Source organism: Anser anser (genome assembly GCF_964211835.1).
Source record: "Anser anser genome assembly, chromosome: 1".
NCBI classification, from domain to species: domain Eukaryota; kingdom Metazoa; phylum Chordata; class Aves; order Anseriformes; family Anatidae; genus Anser; species Anser anser.
The window spans coordinates 147,904,771-147,926,711 of record NC_139720.1 but is presented as its reverse complement, the minus strand read 5'-3'; the positions used below and the strand labels follow the sequence as shown (position 1 = coordinate 147,926,711).

General features: G+C 38.2%; 1 protein-coding gene across 4 annotated transcripts in view; it reads left to right on the top strand.

Moving 5' to 3' along the window:
* The window catches only part of TMCO3 (transmembrane and coiled-coil domains 3), a 30,563-nt gene that overhangs the window by 2,579 nt on the left and 6,043 nt on the right, over positions 1–21,941 (top strand). For all 4 annotated transcript variants that reach the window (XM_083834650.1, XM_083834651.1, XM_083834649.1 and 1 more), the window contains 8 exons: positions 3,464–3,643; positions 6,545–6,736; positions 7,569–7,697; positions 9,508–9,600; positions 10,792–10,978; positions 11,907–12,024; positions 12,609–12,804; positions 18,918–19,068. In XM_083834650.1, coding sequence (XP_083690776.1) covers positions 3,464–3,643; positions 6,545–6,736; positions 7,569–7,697; positions 9,508–9,600; positions 10,792–10,978; positions 11,907–12,024; positions 12,609–12,804; positions 18,918–19,068 — 1,246 coding nt within the window. The remainder of the gene's footprint in view (positions 1–3,463; positions 3,644–6,544; positions 6,737–7,568; positions 7,698–9,507; positions 9,601–10,791; positions 10,979–11,906; positions 12,025–12,608; positions 12,805–18,917; positions 19,069–21,941) is intronic.

Sequence of the window (21,941 nt, the reverse complement as noted above, 5' to 3'; positions counted from 1 at the left end):
ATCAGGCAGAACAACTTCTTTACTTCCTGTACTCGTATAGATGTGAGTAAAATGGGTGTGCAGAGTATTGATGACCGGATTTTTTGACCTCGGTAGAGCATTCCTAGCCTACGAAGTGCAGGTTTGAAAAATAACATCTCCAGCAAAGAGCTGGCTGAGGTAACTTTGCTGAGCAAAGCACAGATGAGTAACAGAAGTGCACAAGTACTTTGGGAAAAGTTTGGGTTCCCATGTTGGTGCAGAGCTGTTGGGGCTTGCACAGTCTGGCCCCAAACTTGGTAGTGCTCAGAGTGTCTACTGAAGGCCTACAAATGAGAGAAAATGTTGCTGAGCTGACTCGGTAGTTAAATTGTTCATTTCCTAGCCTCTACCCCTCAACCACTGCAGAAAATCATTAAGAATGTTCTTTGTTTTCTTCAAGAAGAGGCTTTCCTTGTGAAAGGGAGGAAAGGAAAAAAATGTAATTGGTCTATAGTGAGCGGAGAGGGGAGAATCCAGAAAGTGCATCTGCATGAGAGACGGGCAGACCTTAGCAGGTGATGATGGCAAGAGACTGCTGTGTGCCAGAAACGTGTGCAGCGAATGGTTGGGAAGAAAGGCTGATGGCAGTAGAAGGTAGGAAGCAGGCTTGGGAGACTGGAGTGGTCCGTGCAGTGAAAAGAAAGCCTGGATTATCAGAGCTTAGCTTCTGCAGGGGTGGGTTGTGTAGGCTATCAAGGGGTGTGATTGTCTAAACAGTATTTGTTGTTCTAACCTTATAAGTTGCTTTATACTGTGAAATAAAGGAGGAGATGATGGGGAAATGAGTGCCAAAGATGAATATTACACGGAATAAATTTCCTTGGACTTGCTCTCGCTTCAAAAGACATGCGCTAGGTCTGGTTTTGTTCCAGTTTGGTTTTATTGTCATGATTATTTTCTCGGTGCACTCGTAAGACATCCTTTCCATTTTCTAAATAAAGGTTGAATGGAAAATAAAAAATACTGTAGGGGGTGCTGGACTTACTCATTCACTTTATTTCTGTTGAGTTCAAGTATTTGAAAGTCTTCAGTATCAGAATATGTGTGCGTGTGATGCATTTCAAGCTGCTTCTGCTGCCGGGGAAAAGTAGAACAGTTGTTCACGGAGGAGAAATATTGAAGACAGCTTCTGTCTTCCTTTGCTTGAGGAACTGGATGGAGTTTCTAGATGAAGCAACAAAATCTTGTCCAGTTTACCTGCTTCAGATTTCTTGGGTGGAATTCAGATTTCCCTGATGGAAAAGATAAGTCTCAAGCACTGTAAAGAATTGAATTTATTTTCTTCATCCTGTATTAAACAGTAGGAACAGCAGTGCTGCATTCTTAACTAGTCTTGCCTTCCTTTTGCTCACATTTCTAGGCATTCAAGTCTCCTGCTTAGTACAGAATCCTTACCCATACTACCTTGCTTAAAATGTTGCTTAGTATGTACTTTGTGATCAAATGTCTCCAATCCCAGCTTGAGTTGCAGAACAGAGCTTGCACTGTGAAGCACTTTGGTCTAACACGTAGCAGGCTGCTGTGGCAAGCAAGCAAGCTTGTCCTGCTCATGGACACTGTTCTTGGTCCCACTGTACTGCCGTGGCGCTGGGCAAAACAGGGCTGCCGCTTGGTAGGCTGTACATGCTTCATCTTCATTACAGGAACTTACAACCAAAGCCAGGTTGTTTCAAAGCTGCTCTTTTAAATTGAGAGTTTGTCCCAGCTGGCAGGAAGGACCGATCAGCTCCCTTTCACCCCAAACCTTTTTCTGTTAGGAGGGGAGAGACCAAACCTCATTAACTCCATCCTGAGCTCTAAGCTGTTGACTGAGGAGAGAGCCCGCAGCTCTCCCTGGGTGCGGTTTTTACATCTCTGAGACAATGTCTGCAAGCAGAGAGCAGCAGATAGGAAATGTTTTCCTTTCCTTGAGGCTGTACAAGAGTGGCTGGGACTCCTTCCTACGTGTTGCATAAGAAGTGAAGCAGTTGACATCGGTCCAAACACACTAATAGCTACATCTTTTTTCCCAACTCAAGTTATTTTAGGAGCTGGGTAATCTTCAGCATGCCAGTGTAACTATGGTAATCCCAAACACCAGTAGTCAAGAGCCAGCGATTCTGTGGTTTTGTCACAACCTGGAGCATTCATCTGACTGTCGGGATTTAAAAAACAAACAAACAAACAAACAAAAAACTCTGGGCTAAACACAGTTACAGGCTGTTCTGAACATACTGTTGTCTTGGCGTCAAGGAATCGATTGAGATACATGCATGTTCTCACAGGTTTTAAGTGGAAAATTGTCCATCCACAAACGTGTGTGGAGAAGGAGACCCTCCTTATTCCAACATCGGTGTTTAGGACCAGTTTAGATGCCCAGGCTGTCTGAGATACTTGAGTGGGGTAGGCAGACGAAGCCCAAAACTGGAGGGAAATAGATCCGTGTCTATCTGATCTCTAGCTGGGTATGGCAGAGCATCTAAAATACACGTCGAAACCTGTGTTTCCAGGCAATTCAGTCTGAGCTAGAGGCTGCTTGTATTTTTTGTCCAGACTGTTTCTTGTTTCCCTTGGTAATAATATTGGCTCTCTCGAAAACCAGATGTAGGGGCTATCTGAGCCAAACCCTCACGGTATCCTGAACCTCCCTGAAAGGAAGAAGCCTGCTATCCCATCTCCCCTCGTTCGTTCATGATTGTCCTCGCTCAGTTAGTGCATCTTCAGGGGAATGAAGGCATGTAAGCTGAAGCATCTTATATTTATCCCCCCCAAAAAATGCTGGGAAAGTTAACTTCATCCCAGCCAGGCTCAGTACATGATGGAAAACGCTTCCTGGGAAGCAGAAACAGGAACCTCAGCTAACTGCTGAGGTGTTTAACTGCTCATCTGTGCTCTTACCCTGCTTTTTTATTTTATTTTTTGTAGCTATTTTCAAAAGGTACAATAACTGTGGAAATGATAAAACAGGCTTCTTCCCATGTTGGTAAATCTGTTTGTAAAAATTGTTTATAAAATTCAGATTCATTGTGTTTACCTTTCAATTCGTTTCATGCTTGTAGCTAGTAAAGCGATGCTTTGAAGTTTATTACACTTCCCTGCTAAAACATTGAGATTTAAGTTTTATTTGGCTTTGAAATGTTTCCTAGAATTCCTCAAAGTAATTCCTCTCTTATTTTCTGTAACCTTGACGCAGCTCTACTGTTCAATAGATTAGAAAAGGGAATCAGTGTTTTGTTGTTTGTTTTGTTGTTTGTTTAATTTGCTTTGTTGTTTTCCTTTCCCCCTTCCTCCAATCGAGATTGGCACAAGAGGAAACAGTCTTCAAACACCAATACAATGTCTATATTGCTTTTGCAATTCCCCTTGTAAGATGCTTTGCGTCAAAAGAAGCCTACATTTATGATAAATGTTTTGCTGCTCAAAGGCCCGGCCAGCACTTTATCTGTGTTGTAAAATTCAACAGGAAGAAATGGAATATGTCGAACTCTTAGCAGCAGAAAAGCATCAGGTTGAAGCCCTTAAGAACATGCAGCATCAAAACAAAAGCCTGTCAATGCTTGATGAAATTCTTGAAGACGTCAGGAAGGCAGCTGACAGATTGGAGGAAGAAATAGAAGAGCACGCCTTTGATGACAACAAATCTGTAAGTGATGTTTTGGACTGTCTTTTCATTCATGTGTATTTATTTTTAAGTTGATATTTGCATTGTATGAGTGCTTCTCTTGTATTAGATAGTTTTTAGGATTTTAGTGACAACTATAAAAAAAAACAAAAAACGTTGGTTCGACATTTGTTTTTGCTTCCCTTTCAAGAGAAGAATGTAACTAGTAGTAAAATAGTTGGTTTTTAGGAATGACCAAACAGGGATCATTATTTTCTTTGCTAACGATTTCTCTGCTGTAGTTTGAAAGTGCTCCCTGCGGCTGCCATGTTCAGTGATAAGTGTATTCCATCTCACTGACACAGCTCGTGAGAGTTACGACATATCCGTGATGGTGGTTTTTAGACTTTGCAGGACTCCGTGACTGTGGTATTTAGACTTTGCAGGATATGGAGTTAAGTATAGTCTCCGGTTTTATTTTTCTCTTTCATTTTGTTGAGAAAGCTATAGGAGAACAAGAATCCTTGCAGTTAGTTTTCACAATCTGGGAAAAGATGTATTTTTCAAGGTAAGGGCTTGTCACGTGTTTGTGGTGTTGCATTCTTCAGCTTCCCACATTCTCTGCTTTTAACACCATTTGCATTGCTCGTTGTTTCTATGTTGCAGGATGGACATACCCTCAGGTAAGGCTGTGTGTATTTGGAGCTGGGAGTACATCAGATTATCCCAGCGTCCCATCGCACTTTTCTCAGAAGCTGACTCTCTGAGCTGATCCTCTTTATAAGCATGGACTGAAATTTTTGTTTGGCTTCTGCTCTTGAAGGGTTTTGTTGATTTGCAGCTCAACTTCCAAGGCAAGCATAGTCCGTGAATTCTGCTGAGGAGGAAAAAAAACTCTGTAGGAAAGGGCCAGGCCATTTTTGTTAATTGTACTCGCTTGAGAGAAAGTGAAAGTAGCTTTTTGCCTGCACCAGACAGGTACAATTACACCTAGTGGTAATCCTGCCTAGCAGCACCAGCGGCGGTAGGGAAGATCTTGCTGGAGTGCCCTCTTCTGTTATACTGGGGTATAACGGCACATTTTAAAGGAATGTGCAGTAGCTGTTCATTGGCAAAAAATACCCAATGCATCCTTCTTGCCCAATGTATCTCTTTTGTTTTTCTTATATCTCGATTCATGAAACAAAAGGAATAATGAAATGCAAACTAGAGGACTATTTGCATCTCTATCTTTGTGAGGAATATCTAGAATATTTTCTCTTAAGCTGGAATGCGGAAACAAAGAAGTTCTAATAGAATCATCAGTAATCTGATAAGGATGCAAAGGCCTTTATTAAAGATATAATCAAATAGAGAAATGTAATGGAGAAAAATAAAAAAATAGAATATGAGCTAACCTACATAATGAGAAAACATTTTTTTTCAGGATTTTATTTCTTAAAACAACAATCCCTGAAAGGGTGTTTTATATAACAGTGCACAAATATTGTTGTCTTCTATTATGTCCTCAGATGCTTAGTATTTTTTAAAAGCACCTCTGAACCTGTGCCATCTACTCTCACTCTCTGAGCATAGTCTGTCTTTTGTCAGTTCCCTTTTCTTTAGTAAAAGTAAAAATGAACCATAATATCCACACAATACATGACTTCTAAATATATTACACAGAAAAAATATTTTTTTCATAATAGTCTTAATCTTAATCTTCTCTCTATTCCTAATACCGTTTCTGAAATAGACTGCATCACTTTTATATGATCTTTGATACATTTTTGATTTTGATACAGAGAGGTTTGATTAGATTCCAGATACACAAGCTACCAAGTACAAAGGAACATATAGCAAACTCTATGTGAATTTAGAATTCCAGATCTTCAAAGTAGATGCCTCAGTGCTGATGTATTTCGTAAGGTAATTCTGTTTACTGTACGTTATCACTGATGACATAACTTTAAATTCCCAAGAAAATACTAGAGCAGATGTTGGTTTATTAGCATTTTGTTTTTAGGCAAAGTACTGCACCGAACAGTGAAATAATTCCTACATGAAAATCAGAGTAAAGTGTATTTTAATTCACAAAGCCAGCATTCAACAGTATGCTCTAAGCTCTGTTTTGGTTTTCCTTGTAGTAGCAACAAGGGCATCAGGAGTGAAGATGACAGAAAAACAGTAGGATTGGGAACCTATTGTGTATTCTGATTAGAAACAGTTCTTGTTTGCTGACTGTAGGGAAGCTTTACTTCTTTGTTCTGATGCTGTGAGAATAGTTTGCATGTACGTGGCGCGCAGCTGCTCTTGCTTTTTCTCATCAGCTGAAAACATGAAAATGTGGTTTGGTCTCCTAGACTTGGCAATGGAGACTTCATTCCGGAATGCAAAATAGTCTGGTAAGTGGGGAGCTCAGGGAAGCGAAGGCGGAATAGATATAAAAAGGCAGGTTGCAGGCAAAAAGTGAGTAAAACGTAACTTTCATAATATATAAAAGGAACATGGTTGTCAGTCTCTCATTCGGACACCTGAAAAAGCTGATGTTTGAATTAGATATATCACACTTATAAATAATTCTGCAATCTTCAGAATTTGTTTCAGATTCCTGAATTGGAATTTTGCAACTTTGAAGCCCTGTCCTTATTATTTTTTAGTTGAACAATGTGGCTGAAGAGGCATTATTCCGCTAGCAAGTAGGTCTGGAAAACCCCTCATTGTTTGAAATGAAAAGTAAATTATAGCGTTTTCAGATACGGACATCAAGTTTTGATAAAGAGGCTGAAAAGATTTCTCTAAGAAGGAACTAGTATTTTTAGTCACTGTCAACAAATGCTGGAGCAACTTCAAGAACAGCTAATAGTCTTTTCCTTTTTACTATAGGCTTCCTAGACATGCAAGTGTCTTTTGTTTGTTTGCTTTTCTTTTTCTTTATTATTGTTTTCCTTCTTTTCCTTACAGGTAAGAGGTGTTAACTTTGAAGCGGTTTTAAGGGTGGAAGAAGACGAAGCCAACTCCAAAAGAAATGCTTCAAAAAGAGAAGTGGAGGATGACTTGGGTCTAAGTATGCTTATTGATTCCCAGAACAATCAGTATATCCTTACCAAGCCCAGAGATTCAACCATTCCTCGTGCTGATCATCATTTCATAAAGGTAATCCTTTTAGAGACACTCTTGCCATTTGTTTTGATCAGACTTAGTCCCACCAGTTTGCATGCCGGAACTGCTTGATGGGATTGAATAAAGTTTCAGTGTTTTTCCCTCTAAAGCTACCCCTAGCATTCATGATTTTCCCCTTCTGCTGGTGATCTGGCCAATGTGTTCCTAATCCTAATATAGTCTTCACAAGACTGATTGTGATACCGTACGGATGCTCTCTGTATTTGCCATGACTTGTTGCACCTTTGGGGCAGCATTCTTTCTGCCTGGCTGCACAGGGTTGAAGCAAGCTACTGCTGTACCTCGTAAGCCACTTGCATATTATCACTACAGATAATTTATGTATTTATGCCTTTTGGTAGGGAAATGGAAGCTGAAAAATGCATAGACAGTTTTTATTATATTTGTGCTTCATGAAGAATAACAGGATTGGGAAACTTTTTTTAAACCAAATGGATCTGTTTCACCATCGTGTTTTTTTCACCATTTTATGTAAAGTGTCAGTCCCCCACCACCATTCCAGAAGCCCCCAGGAAACTGTATAATTCCTGTTATGTATTTAAAATATTTAATAAGTTAATGAGAAGTCCCCAAGGCACTAATTACTTAAGGTTAGTACCTCGAGTGTTTTATCTACAAAACTGGAGTGCTTATACCTTTGACATTGTGTTCAGGTTAGTTTACTGAAGTTGTGTTTTGTTTTCACGGAGAGTATTCTACATTTAATTTTACAGTGCCATTTCTCTTTTGAAGGATCAGAGTCTTTAATTTCACCACAAAATTGTGTATCCTTTATGTTAACATACTTTTAAATTTTATACATTAGGATATTGTGACGATAGGAATGTTGTCTTTGCCATGTGGCTGGCTGTGCACAACAATAGGATTGCCAACCATGTTTGGGTATATCATCTGTGGCGTACTCTTAGGACCATCAGGATTAAATAGCATCAAGGTAAGTGTGCAAGCTGCTTCTTGACTGGTATAATTTATTGACGTGTTTTAACAGTAGCTTAAAAAATGGTATATCCAGCTGCAAACATATTAGAAAATAAAGTAAAATCCCCAAGCATGGACCTTTTTTTGTTTTCTCCTATGTAACGAAGATATAAAAGAATTGTTGAAAGTGAAAGGTAAAGGCTTATTTTGTTTGGTTTATTTTTTTATTTTGTTTTGTTTTATTTTGTTTTTGTTTGTTTGTTTTAGTTTTGCCTGTTTGCTTTTAATCATAAAGCATTACATTTGGGAGCCAAGTTATTTAAGTGATATCAAATATTCAGAAACTTGCAAAAAGTCAGCGTTAACATGTAAGAAGTGTTTAAAACAAGTAGATTCCTGAGTAGCATAGCTTGGCTTCCTAGAGAGTTATTTTGCATCTCTGTAGCTCTTTCATCCCTCCTAGTAACCCTGGTTCTTTTCCCTGCCTGCATTCCTGAATTCGCTTGAAGCCTTTTAGCTCCGTCACGTGTAGCCGGATTACTAGCTCAGTGAGAACCAGTGGGCTGTGTTTGGCCAGAAGCTGCACGTTTTGATTAGTGTTCTGGTGTGCATTAACAGATTGTTTGGCCAGCAGGCAAAACAGAGCAAGTGTTAAGGTTGGATGTTAAAGTCAGGTTAAGTTATATGTGTCTATTATGTTGATAGCCACATAGCTGCGTGGAAATTGCTACCTTTGCAACCTCTGCTCTGACGTGGGCTTTTGTTGAAACTGATTATTGTGCTCAAAAGTAAAGGGAATAGAAATTGTAGGATTTTTCTCAGTCTCGTATCAGAAAGGAAGGTCAAAAAAAATACACTTTCAAAATTGTATTTTTCTAAAACTGAGATTAAATAATAACCTTTGTGTAGTACATAACTGATGGGTTGAGAAGGTCTGGAACGCTTGCCCGCTTAAGATTATGAAACAAGTTTGTATGGCTGGCATTAGAAAGATTCAACAGTGAATTTTCAGAGACTTATGCTGAGGAAGATAATGTGATCAGAACAGAGATGAGGGAGATTTCTTTAGGAGGGTTTCTTTCTGAGCTGCCTATTTCTTATGGAGCTGTGATTAAGCAGTACTCCTCTGGATACTGTTATTATTGACTGGGTCTCTTGTGCGTATTCTCTTTGTTCTGCATTTCATAAAAACATGGAATGTAGGAAGAGTGTTGGAGGCAGGCAGATTCTGATCTTGGGGAAAGATAGTTTCCATCTCCGCTTCGCTGTGATTGATGGTAGAGCCTGTCCTCTTTTGCTCTGGACTATAAATGCATAGAAAAAAAGTGTTTTCCCTGTTCTGAGAAGGAACCACTTCCCTTGCTGTTGCGTCCTTCTCTCTGAGGAAGAAAGGCAGGCAATTATACTTGTCTGAGAGATGGATTCATGGAGTCTATAGGATGGAGAGTAGAACAGCAGCTACAGTACATTGGAATAATTGTACCAGTAGACCCACTAAGTAACTAGCCAGAAGTAACTTCTGGAACAGAAGCCTTGGGGGTTTAATAGCTTATATATGAAGCAACCTATGTAATTTCAACAAGCAAGCAAGCTTTCCTAGCTCAAAGCATCTGTGCTTTTTGGGTGACCAGCCCTACCCAACCTAACTATCTAGTAATAGCTAGGTGGTGTTCTGAATCCTAAAGGTGCTGAGGGAACTCCTGGTGTCATATGACCAGAGAGTGAACTACCTATGGAAACATAAACTATTTATTTTGTGAGTATACTTACATTTTGCTTTATGTGTAGACTGATATGCACTAATATTTTTTATACCTTTTTAAAAGTCTATTGTACAGGTGGAGACATTGGGAGAGTTCGGTGTATTCTTCACTCTATTTCTAGTTGGTCTGGAATTTTCTCCTGAAAGATTAAGAAAGGTATTTCTGTATAATACTTCTATATTGCAGAATTTAATTGCTAATGTTCAAGTTACCAGTTCTATTTCAGATCTTTACACGTTCTCTGTAATATACTATTGTAACATTGTACAATTTTGCAAAGACAAATATGGCGTTTTTGTCTTTAACTCTCTAGAAAGAATAGAATGCATTATTTATTCAGTGTCTCCAACAAACTTTGCTATTCCTCTTCATTTTAGTAAAACAGTTTGATTGGTAGAAAAATCTCACACAATTTATGGCAATCCATCTCTGCTTTATTTTAACATGCAGTAACATGCAGTTGCTGTTATGGAGTGTCCAGTGATGTTTGCCAGTCCTGTAATAAAAAAAAAAAATCAGTTTGTTAAGTACTGCATACTGAATTGATGATACATGCTGTACTGGCTAATAAACTAATTCTGCAAGTATGTTAGCACAATCTGGAATAATTCATGCTGTGGCCATCGGGATTCAGCAAAAAGGTACAAGTTTCTTTTGGTCTTAATTAAAAAAAAAAAGAGTCATAAAACCAGCTAGAATTTTAATAGTGGAAAATACTGCTGCAAAATATGTGAAGATCTATTTAAAGAGTTTCATTGTATGATTTGTTCCTAAACTGATGGTTGTGAGTTCATCAGACTATAAAAGCTTTATCTGAAATGTGTTAAAGTTTATGAGCATTCAGCCACTCTGCTATTTTTAGTCCACCTAAAGTCAAAGATAAAAGTCAGTAAGTCAGAGGTTTCTAAATCTTAGCATGCAAACTGTTACTGGTGTGCAAGCAAATTCACAATCGTGTGTTGGACTAGTATGGAGTGGGCTGCTGGTATTTATGATGGTCTTAACTGTGTCTTTTTTTTTTTTTCCCTTGGAGTCATACCAAATAACTGGTCTTCCATTGGATTTTAATGTAGTTCAACCCATAGTGGACCTTTGACCCTTAACTTGTTGGTCTGTGAGCTATGGGAATTTACGTAATGAGCTTTCATGAGGTGATAAGTGTTCTGGCACAGAATATTATCTACTAGGCATAATATCTTTAGAGTTTCAGGATGTGTATGATGAGAGCTGTTTATGTCAGTGGCCCAGCACTGCAGCCCCTAATCATGCACCTTTAATTGCTTATTTGCACTGAAAAACCATTGTCATGTATCAGACTTTATTACAAGAACTTGTTTTCTTCCCAAGGTATGGAAAATATCTTTGCAAGGACCCTGCTACATGACCGTTCTGATGATTGCCTTTGGTTTATTATGGGGACACTTGCTTCAAATCAGACCAACACAAAGCGTCTTCATTTCCACTTGTTTGTCTTTATCGAGCACACCACTGGTGTCAAGATTTCTTGCAGGTACTGTTCGAGGAGATAAAGAAGGTAAGTAAGATTTAAATGTTTGATGTATTAAATCAATGTATGACAAATATTTATGCATCTACAATGAAATTTCATTGAAATGGACTTCGTAATATTGCAAGAGAAACAAAAGACATTGTTCAGCTTGCAAGGGATCATCTTCTTTTCACACTGGCCAGTGTTATGTATATTCTTGTTATGAAGTGTACCTGCTGTTTATGTAGCCAGTCCTCTTTGGAGAATGACGGCGTGGCCCAATCAACACTCTGCATGAAAAGATTTAACTTTGCCGGAGCTCTGGAATTCTTGTGCTATTTCAGAGATTACTAGGTTGGACCGTTACTACCAGTCAGTCAGTGGGGCAGAAAGTTTGACTTAAGTAATTCACAACCTCTTCCTGCAAACTAAGACCAGCTCAGGTAGTCTTTCAAAGACTGCAGCTCTTCAAATAAATACTTTCAAGTGCCAGGTTACTAACTTCTCCAAAGGCTCCTAAATGTTTCCACTCAAACGTTTGGCCAACCTGTTCTTCCCCTTAAACCTCTCTCATACATACTGCATTAAGGTGTTTTTGTTTTCCCTCTCTCTAGAATATTCATACCGCAATGCATAAATTCAAAGTCTGTGTTTTATGTATACTGGCTCATTAACTTAGATACGCCTGTTATTTTGAAGACTAAGTTTCAGTAAAGAAGTTTCAGTAAATGTGTAACTGGTGCCTAACTGCAAAGCAAAGTCAAGCTTCATATGAGTATTTCATTTATATTATTAACATATATATTGATTTAGCTACTGGGGAGGTGGAGAGAAACAAAACAAAACCAGAATACTTTGACCTCACCCTATGGAGAGCTATACATAGCTTCCATTTGATTAAGACACTTCTAGATTTCTGCAAGCATTCATAGATTCTGATAAATGTTTCCATGACTGCTTTGTTGGTGTACAGGAGATATTGACTACAGCAGTGTACTACTTGGCATGTTGGTGATGCAGGACGTGCAGCTTGGTTTATTTATAGCTGTTATGCCTACACTTATCCAAGCAGGAGTGAGCACATCCTCCAGGTAAAAAAAATAAAATAAAGTTCATCTCTTCCCCTCCCCCTTCCAATTTAGTATATAGATCTCAAATATGAATATGAGGGCTCTACCTTTAACGTCAGCTCCTTGAAAAATAGGGCTTTGTTCTCCAAGTTCCCTTTACTATTTGTATTTGTCATGTTGTATGAGGATATTCTTTCTGCTCTAGCTACCTTAGTCCTGTCCACTCTTAAACTAAAATTTGTAGTGAAAAAATCGTTATTGTTGAAAATAAGAGAATTTCTTCAGACTTAACTTTATTCCCTTTATTTACTAAGACATTTTTGTCAAAGGCTGAGGGATAGAATTATTGATTCTGATGGTTTACTATGAAGATTAATCAACAAAAATTTTTTTGAACCAGCATGAAAGTAAATTCTATTCTATAAAAGAGATTGACAGGCATTCAGCAGATTTAATATTCATGTTGTTTGCTAATGTATTGAAATATCTTACTGTAGCTACCCAACTTCGAACATCTGTGGAATTAGATCTTTTCACTTAAGGGAAACTCATTTAGAGGCAAGAGAGCAGTTGAAAGAAATGTTCTGTTTGTTCTTCTCTTCCAGCATTTTCAAGGAAATACTGAGAATACTGATACTGATCGGCCAAATTCTCTTTTCTCTGGCTGCTGTTTTTCTTATATGTCTTGTTATAAAGACTTACCTCATAGGACCGTATTATCGCAAGTTGCATGCAGAAAGCAAAGGGAATAAAGAAATCCTCATTCTAGGAATATCTGCATTCATCTTCCTTATGCTAACGGTAATCTTTTAAATTAATAAAACTTTTTGATACGAGTTGTAGAGTATACTGCGTCGGTACCACAAAAGCCATCACACTTACTGTTATTGCATATCCACATAGCTCTCTGGTTAATTATTTAGTTTTAAAATGTTTTAAAACCCAGATGAACAGATGATTCATGCATCACAGTACAGATGAGTAGTAGCAGACATATCTTGAATGTAAATAGATTGAACTTCTGTGGGTAACTTTATACAGCCACTCTAAGGACCATGATTGCAGTTTTAATTTTGGAATACTTCATGCATTTCAAAATAATTTAGGATGGGTTTTGAGATACTGATAATGTCTGACTGCCACTTGCTGACTGGTTTCTTTTCAATGGCAAATTCTGGACGGTTTTTATTATAAAATTAGCTGCTTTTTTTTCTGTGGGAGATAAACAGCTGGAGATGAAGTTGAGAAAACAGGGAAATGCCCTAAGGTTTTGATATCTTTTCTGGGTTTGCTTTGTTTGGCTCTCAGTCTTCCTTCCATTGGTTTCTATCTCACGTTTCATACCCCTGAGAAACTATTCAGTTGGAGAACAGACTGTGATGGCTATTGGTAATGTTGTGGGTTCGAAACTCTGTTATCCTGGTTATGCAGATTTTTGTGTCCTCTTTAAGAAATTCTGAGAAAAAATGTCAAAAAAAACTTCCTGTGTGTGCAACCTTTTTTGCTAGGTGTGTTTGCTTAATTATTACGGGGTCTTCTTCAGGAAAAAGGTCAAGAAAGAAGTCAGTGAATTAATTGATTTCTGTTCTGTAGGCTAAAAATACCATCCCTCTAAACAGCTATTAATATTCCAAACACTGGTGCTATTTAATAAGAAAAGAAACAAAATTATTTTCTTCTTTTTACTTTCAAAGAGGCAGACATAACATTTGTACAACAACTTGAATAAAAACAAAACCCCATGCAAGTCATGTTAGATACTGTGGTATACCACAGTCTTACTTTCATGAAAGAATGGCCTGCACGGACTGATTTGATCGAATTGGGCATATTGTGCCCCAATCCACATCAAATGTAAAAGGAGTTTGTGTACATGACTTCACATAATGTGCAAAATACAAACCTAGGGGAGAAAATGTTTGAGTGGATTGGATGCATAACGCAAAAATGGAATGCTTGTTCAGCATGGGAAGCATTTGTAAAGAAGCAGGTATTTTGTGTACTTTTAAGTGAAAGCAGCTTTCCCTTTTAAATTTGATAAATAATGTATCAAAAGGAACAGTACAAAAGATGCTACACGTAACTTTGGTAAACCAGTTCAGACTCTTTATGTTCACTGACACAGATACATTTATTATAGTAATACTGCAAGTTGTGGCTTGAGCACAAAGACTTAAAAATAAATATAATAACAATTTAAAAAATGGTGGTATAGCAACCTGGAAGGGGGGGTTGGTAATCAAATTTGAAAAAGTTGCATGAATTTGGAAAGGGTAAACTACGTTTTTTGGGTGCCAGGTAGGAAAACAGTTAAACTGACATAGTGCCTGCAAAGGTCTTTATTGTTTGAAAAGCAAGCCTAAATGTTGACAGAATGTGTACAATTATCTGCACACGTGGAATTTTCCATGCTTGTATAATTCTAAATAGCTTTTAAGTTTTTTAAAGGGAGGGATAAGAGAGTGAGAAAGATTTTAGTAGCCTTTACCAAAAATAACTCTGCAGCTTCATTTAGAAAAATTGAGGGATGTTTTTAAAGAAAATATTTTAATTCTCTGTCTAGTGTGTGAATTACTTTGCAGGCCACATCCTTTCCAATGCATGACAAAGCAGGTAGGAATGATACTGCGTTTCTATTTCATGCACAGTTACTTGTTGTGTGCTTCTGTACTGACTAGATTGCTGGGCTCCACCGAAGTTTATCATGTATTAGGGTTCAAGTGTAACACTAGCACGTGTATTGAACACACACATGTAAACTTATTTATTATTTTATTTATTTCCTGTGCTTGAAAATCTCCTATGACTATGACAAGAATTGCAGTTTCCTCTACCAACAAGGGCAAATTCTGTGCCTCAGTGTGGGAAAGCAAGAGGGAATATAGGGCAAAAGAGGTTCTCGCACTGCAGTGTAAGTGATTTCAGTGTAAGGGTTATCCTGTCAGTTGAGGAACTTTCTGTATGGAAATGACTTTTGAACTTTGTCTTGAGGATTTCTGATCTGCTTGGCTCACTTGGATAACATTGCAGCTCATTGAATCTGAAACTGGATCTTAAATATGTCTCTGATTTATAACCTAAGAGTAAAAGAGATGTAACAAATCTAAAATATAAGCTATTTTACGAAGTTTTGGAGATGTTTCTTTTTGCTTCCCTATATTCTGAGAAGTAGCTGAAATTCTCTTTTTCCCTCAACGAGTTGGGCAGACTGGGGGTCAGGGAGTTGTCAGGTGCCAATCCTACGCAAGTCTAGCTGAATTTTGACATGCAGTTGTACATCTTTAAATCTTGTTACCTTATCATCAGTAACAAAGGTTCAGTAGATAACTATTAAACTTTAAACCGATTTTCAAGATATTTTTTTTTAAGACTGGGAAACTGTTTTTCTCAATTACAACATAAAAAGTGAATCCAGCTTCTGGTTTTAAATATGACCGTTGAGGGCAGATAGCCAAAACGGTGCTTTTTAAGTTAAGACACTTACTGTAGTGGCTGAAGAATGTGTCATATGTCAGCCAGAGTGTTGATGAGTGCAGCGTTGCCTTTTCATATTCTGTATATATAGAAATATTACAAGAACATTTGTCTTAAACACTCCACTGATAATGAATTGCTATATTAGATATTTGCAGGACAACAGTGGTCAATTTTGTCGCGTTAGCACTAAGTTGTGGAAATTGGACAAGCAATTGAAAAAAACAAGACCTGACAAGGAGGACAGCAGTTACATGTTTATAGGACTGCGTATACCCATGGAGGAGATGTGGCTTCCAGTTTGACTGCTCTGATCTCTGATGATAGCAGCAAGAGGAGGGAAATTGCCAGTTATCTTTACATATCAAAAAGATGGAAAGAAAATATAGTTATTTCATTGCAGCATTTGCTATAAGAAAATGTACATACTTTTCCCTGCAGTCAACTAGGAAAGTCATTCCTGGTTCGCTGGAGTACTTCTCAGTGGCTCATAACCTGCTTTTGAACTCTCTTCTGTCAATTAAAGGGAGAAGATTAAGGAAGAACTGTAATCTCATATTCAAATTAATTATTTCATAAAATACAGCTGAGATGGAGTTTTCAAAGGCTGTCTAAAAATTATTTCAGTTCCCATTAATGCTTTGCTTCTTTAAAATGCAAGCTTAGCATCCACGTCTTTACTCTTGGGCAGCTTTAAGTTATTAATGCCCCAAATATTAATACCTTGATTTCAGTCAGGGATTTCTTTGGTCTTACTGGCTCACCCTATTCATTAAGCTTCTATGATGATTAAAAAGTAGCAATAAGATGCACGTTATTAGTGAATGTAGGCAATACGACTGCTGAAATTCAACAGGAACATGGTATAGCAGTAATGTTTCTCTCTTTATTTATTGCTACGGTAGAACACTTGAACATAAAAATCCTATATTCTAGTGAGTGCAAAACGATCCTCTCTGAATTAAGAGTAAAATGCAACCTTTGAAAGCAAATGAAAACTAAATTGTACGAGGGGAAAAAAGGTGCAAATTAACAAAAGTTTTCATTTAGTTTTGACTGGCAAAGCTTACTGTAACGTAGGAGTCAAGAAAAGGACAGAACATGGCACAGGGAACAGTAGTCGTTAGAGCCCTGCTCAATAAAGGAAAACATTAAAAATGGTGCAAGCAGAGAGGGAATGCTAAATGCAAAATACATTCTGAGTTTTGCCTATGTAATACATTTTGTTGAGAAGCCCTTCCTGCCAGTAAAACACACATTCTTCATTGTATCTATCTGCACACATTATTTATGATAACCCCTGAAGCTACAGAATAATTTGCGGAAATGTGTCTGCTTATTGATAATATTGGACAACCAGAAACCAGGATGGGAACAGTAAAAGCAGTCTTGGTATAAATCTGAAGAACAGACTGGAGGAAGTTGAGTGAGGTTAAGAAAATACCCTAGTTTTGGGGTTTTTCCTTGCCCTCTCATCTACTTCTCTTTTTATATCTTTTTATCTCTTTATATCTTTTTATCTCTTGATTATATATACATTTATATGTGTATGTATATATATATATATATGTAGTAGACCTGAGGTTGTGAAGTACCTAGAGAACAGACAAATAGCAAAATTTGCATTTGTATCTACCAGGTCCTTGAACTCATACTTAACTTGCTCTAGAGTAAAGACATAGATCTCGGGTTTTATGCTGTGGGAGCAAACCTAAACAGACATAGATTTTACTCTAGTTATGTTTTATGCCTTCTGAACAAGCATGTAGTATATTTATTTCACACTTAAAATGTTCCTTACTTGACTAGTGATTGTGATAACAGCACAATATCATACAATTCCAATACAAGAGCTGGTAAATCCCTTCTTAAATGGTAACTTAACCGTGTGCATATGAATGCTTAAAATATTAGGTATAAATGTTTTGACCTGAAGCTCTGTTATAGCAAATAACACTTAACTGTGGGTGGTTTATATCTGAATAGTAGAAATAATTCCAACTTTATTTGAAGAGGCTGTGTTGGATCATGGTCATACTCCAGAGCTTGTGACTTCCCAAAATGTTTCTTATGTTTCTCTTCCTTTTTTTTTTCACCCCTGGTGATTTTAAATCCTTTGTATACATTTCCTTCTTCCCTCTTGCAATTTCAGATTGTTAGGAAAAGCACTGCACATCTTTGAGACTTAACTGAAATTCCTTTTGTTTTAAGATAGGAGTGTATCCAAAGTGGCATATTTTTCACAGTCGCTGGCATGGATTATTTTGTTGGTTTTGCCAGATTAGCAACTATTTGCATAAGTTGACAGACCCAATTTGTTTTCTTAAATATCTTGCAATAAATTAAGGACTATCATCACAAATGGAATTATGTGATGATCATTCAGACATTAATAGTTAAATATGCAAAAGACGGGTTTAGTTTTAGGCAGCATTTTATACATTGCTTGGAGACTTGTTTATCATGTCTTTCCTTCTCCTCCATTAATTTCAAGTCACTTGAGTTTTAGCTTCATACCTTAGTGTAACACCATTAAAGACATGATCAATGTCGTCCATAAATGCACCGTGGTGTATTGTTACTTAAACTAAATTAGTATGGAAATAAGTCTTCAGTTAAAATGTCCTATTAATATTAATAGCATTGTCCTTTCTAAGTGAGGTGACCGTCTGCAACAGTATGGTTTTAAAGGCATTTTATTTATACCTATGAGAAGTGCTGCTTGCTTTTCTCATGTTACAAGCATTGCCCTAGGCAATTTCTTATTTTGTAGTTCAGTCTCTTTACATGTTTCATCTCTCCCTTCTAGCACCATGTTCAAATAATAAAAAAAGAATGAAGAGCAGTCTGATTTTTTTCAGGTAGATGCTTCATTCCAGCAGTTTACTTCACATGCTTAAATCCATCCCTACTCAGTAAAAGCCACAAGCACATTTAGGTCTTATTTACAGTAATAAAATGTAAATTATGTCTGGGACTGTTTTTGCTAAATTGAGACTATTCTCCCAAATTATAAGCTTTGATTTTTTTTCCCCTTGTTTGACGGTTGGGAAACATGAAGTTCCTATGGCTTATTTTCACAGCCTCGGTGTATAATGCAAGCCTGTCTCTCAAGCTGTTAGTCTCTCTCATTTTGGTGAAATCAGATGCTATCCATAAGAGTAACACAAAGCATTGCAATGTAGATTAAGAAATTTGTTTTTGTGGGGAAGGAAGTAACATCATGGAGGGGAAACATCATGGTTTTGTGAGTCTCTTGTACAAACATAATACAGAAAACTGAAATAAGCTAAATTATATTTAATGTTGAGTTTGTGTAAGGTTATATTAATTTATCACATCCGGTGCAATGTATAGCTCTGTAATTTCTATGTGAAATGGTAAAGAAGGTCACTCTGGGCAAGAGAACGGTAATAGATTTTCCTGTTATTCCTCGACAGATCACAGAGCTGCTGGATGTCTCGATGGAGCTGGGATGCTTCTTAGCTGGAGCTCTGATCTCTTCTCAGGGTCATATGGTCACTGAGGAGATTATGTCCTGTATTGAACCAATACGAGACTTTCTTGCCATCATTTTCTTTGCATCCATAGGTAATTTCCGACAAACCTTACTAAAAACAGTGCTAACCTACCAATGTGGGGGAGTAAAAATAAATAAATCAACTGGTGTCTACAAACTGGGGGGAGATAAATTTTATGGTTTTTCAATACTAAAATGTAACTGATGACAACATTGTTTTGACTTTGCTAATGTTTTAAATGCAACATCAATGTTCATAAGGAATTTCCACGTTGTACTCTCAATTTTTGTTTTAATGGCAGGTTTTTGTTCTCAATTCTGAGTTTGTCTGTGCTATTTAAAGCACATAACTAAAAATTTTAAGGGAAGAAGGGGCTTATATTTGGTTTTTAGAAAATGTTCTTCTCTCTTTGCAGTGGATATACTTGTAATTTATACCAAAAAATTATTACCAATTTGAGTCAGTGAATAGAGTAAATTTCAGGTCCTTGTGGCTCGGTTTTCTCTGTAAGCAGAATATGGTAATGGAAGCAGAGCCTTTTTATAGCATCTTGGTTCCTTAGTTAGGAAGACGTAATGTGTGTGTGCTCAATGCAGGAAGAATTGAACAAGAAATATCTCAGACTACCCGCCGGCTGAAATGCAATATTGATGCCTAAGGCCAGGGGAGAAATTCATTAAGGTTGTTATCCAGAGCATGCTAATTCCAAGAATATTTATATAAATCGGTTGCTATCTTCATTTTGAAGTGTTAGATTCCTTAGCTGCCCACATGCCTTCTCTGAAGAAAACTGAAACACATTTCTGCAGTGCTTAGGTACACTGGATGAGGAGACAGGCCTAGTGAGAGCACTTGCCTTGGGGGGGTGACTTAACCGAAGAGTGAATGTAAATACATCATTTGGAGAAGTTAGTCGCTCTTTTGTTCGTCCTAAATGTCTACTTGTGTTCTCACTACAAGAATCATTCTGGTTCTTGAAAGCTGAGCTGAACAGTACTTGTTCACATACTGTCTGTGACAGTGGTCCTGCCCTTAGCTCGACCTGTGTAGTACTGCTGCTCTTAACTTTACGCATGGATGCGTTTGTGGGAATAATACACCTGTGCAGTTAGACATTAACAGCTGTACTTTGAGTAACTCTCCATCTGTACATTCACTTACACCTCTGTGTGTTGCTTCAAATTTTCGTCCAGTTTTCTGACTCTCTTCGTGTTACCTGTTGAGGTCAGAAAGTTCCTGTTACTCTCCGTCCTCACTAATATTTTCTGAGGGAACATCTGGACCAGTCTCTTCTTAGAGCCACATGTGGAGAACTTTGAGTACCTGCTACTCAGATCCTTCCCTTTCCACCTCTGCCTCATTTGATTTTTCTTTTGATTGCTTTTCAGGGAGATGGGAGGAATCTTTGCGTAGCCTGTTTATTTTTTAAGGCTCCAATATCCTGGGTTTTCTCAGACTACAAGATGCGTGGAATTTGGGCATCAGCAACCCTATCTGCCACTGGCGAGGAGGCATCTTGCTTCTAGTGAGTGACTGGGTCGTGTGTCCTCAGTGTGCTGTACAGACGTACTCACTTGCAAGGCTCCATGTTTCTCTTCTGGGTAAATCTTGTGGCCAGCACTGGGGCCTTAAATGCAAGATGCTGAAAAACTTCATCTTCTTCCTCTGAAGAGGGGTGATGCTGACAGTGTTAGCGGTACCACTGTCCAGAACAAACATACGGTGTTTCTCCGAGCCTCTAACATTTCTGTTGAATTTGAGAGAATTCGAAGGAAGATCCCAAGACTGGAATTCATTAGGTGACATTCATCACCTTCTCATCCATCCAGCCCTACCGCTTTGTTGTCCTGCATGGGACAGAATGAAACCTGGATGTTTCAAGCTCTCAGAACTGACGTTAGACTAGAGGCAGCTTTCTCCTTTTTTTCAGAAAAATGGAGGCGAATGTTGTTTTTTCCATTCTGCTATTGTTGTCTTTTTGATCTAGCCAGGGCTCTTAGGTCCGTTAAGATGCAGCATCCCAATACATCACTATAGTCATTTTTCTGATTGACTGTCCCGTCTTGAGGATGTGTCAGAAATATTCCTACTGCCTGAGATTTGACCACCAGAGTTTTGTTTTCTTTCATCACGTCTGCTGTCAGGGATCTCTAAGATTCCTCTTATTGATGCTGGATTTTGCAGGACATGATGATGACTGTAGTTGGACCTTCGCATGCTGTTTAGCAGCCATGTAGCAGGCGGGTAGAATCTGTGTAATCTGTTTAAAATAAATACAATTTTTCTGTTAAGGAAAAAGTACGTATAAAAAGTGTGTAAAATCTTGCATGTAACCACCCATAGGAGAACACATAGCAACTTATATGAGTGAACTGTGGTTTTGGGCTTGATGTTGGTGTAAGGTCACCTTCAAACCGATGCTCCATTCCAGAACAGTGCTTGGAGTTGAAGTCCCATGGATTGTACTCAGCTCTGTGAAAACCGACCTAGCTGGTACCCTAGCTACTGGTGACCAGCCGACATGCCGCACACTACCAGATGATGGTGCTGAAGTTTTTGAGTTACTTGACTGAAGTGTTTCTGCTGTCTTAGAACAAGTCTGTGTTGGTTCCCGAGCCTAGTCGCAGAGTCTGATTAAATCCATTGAAATAAGTCGTGCTCCTGCTGTCTGGGAGGTGAATGTCTGGTGGAGTTTGTGCTGTCAGGAAGGCTTCGTGTGCCTGTGTCACAGTCTGATGTGACTTGTGGCTCTACCCTAAGTTTTTGCTGAGGGCTAGGGTAAAGGTTTGTAACAACCGTGAACCCACTATGGTGGGCTCTGTTTTGCCCAAAATGTGTGTGCCTGCAGGGCTGTGTATTTGTTTTCTCAGAGCTGTGTACGCAACAGGTTTAGGCTTGCTTTACCTTACAGACACTTGTCACCTAATAGACACCTCCAAAGGG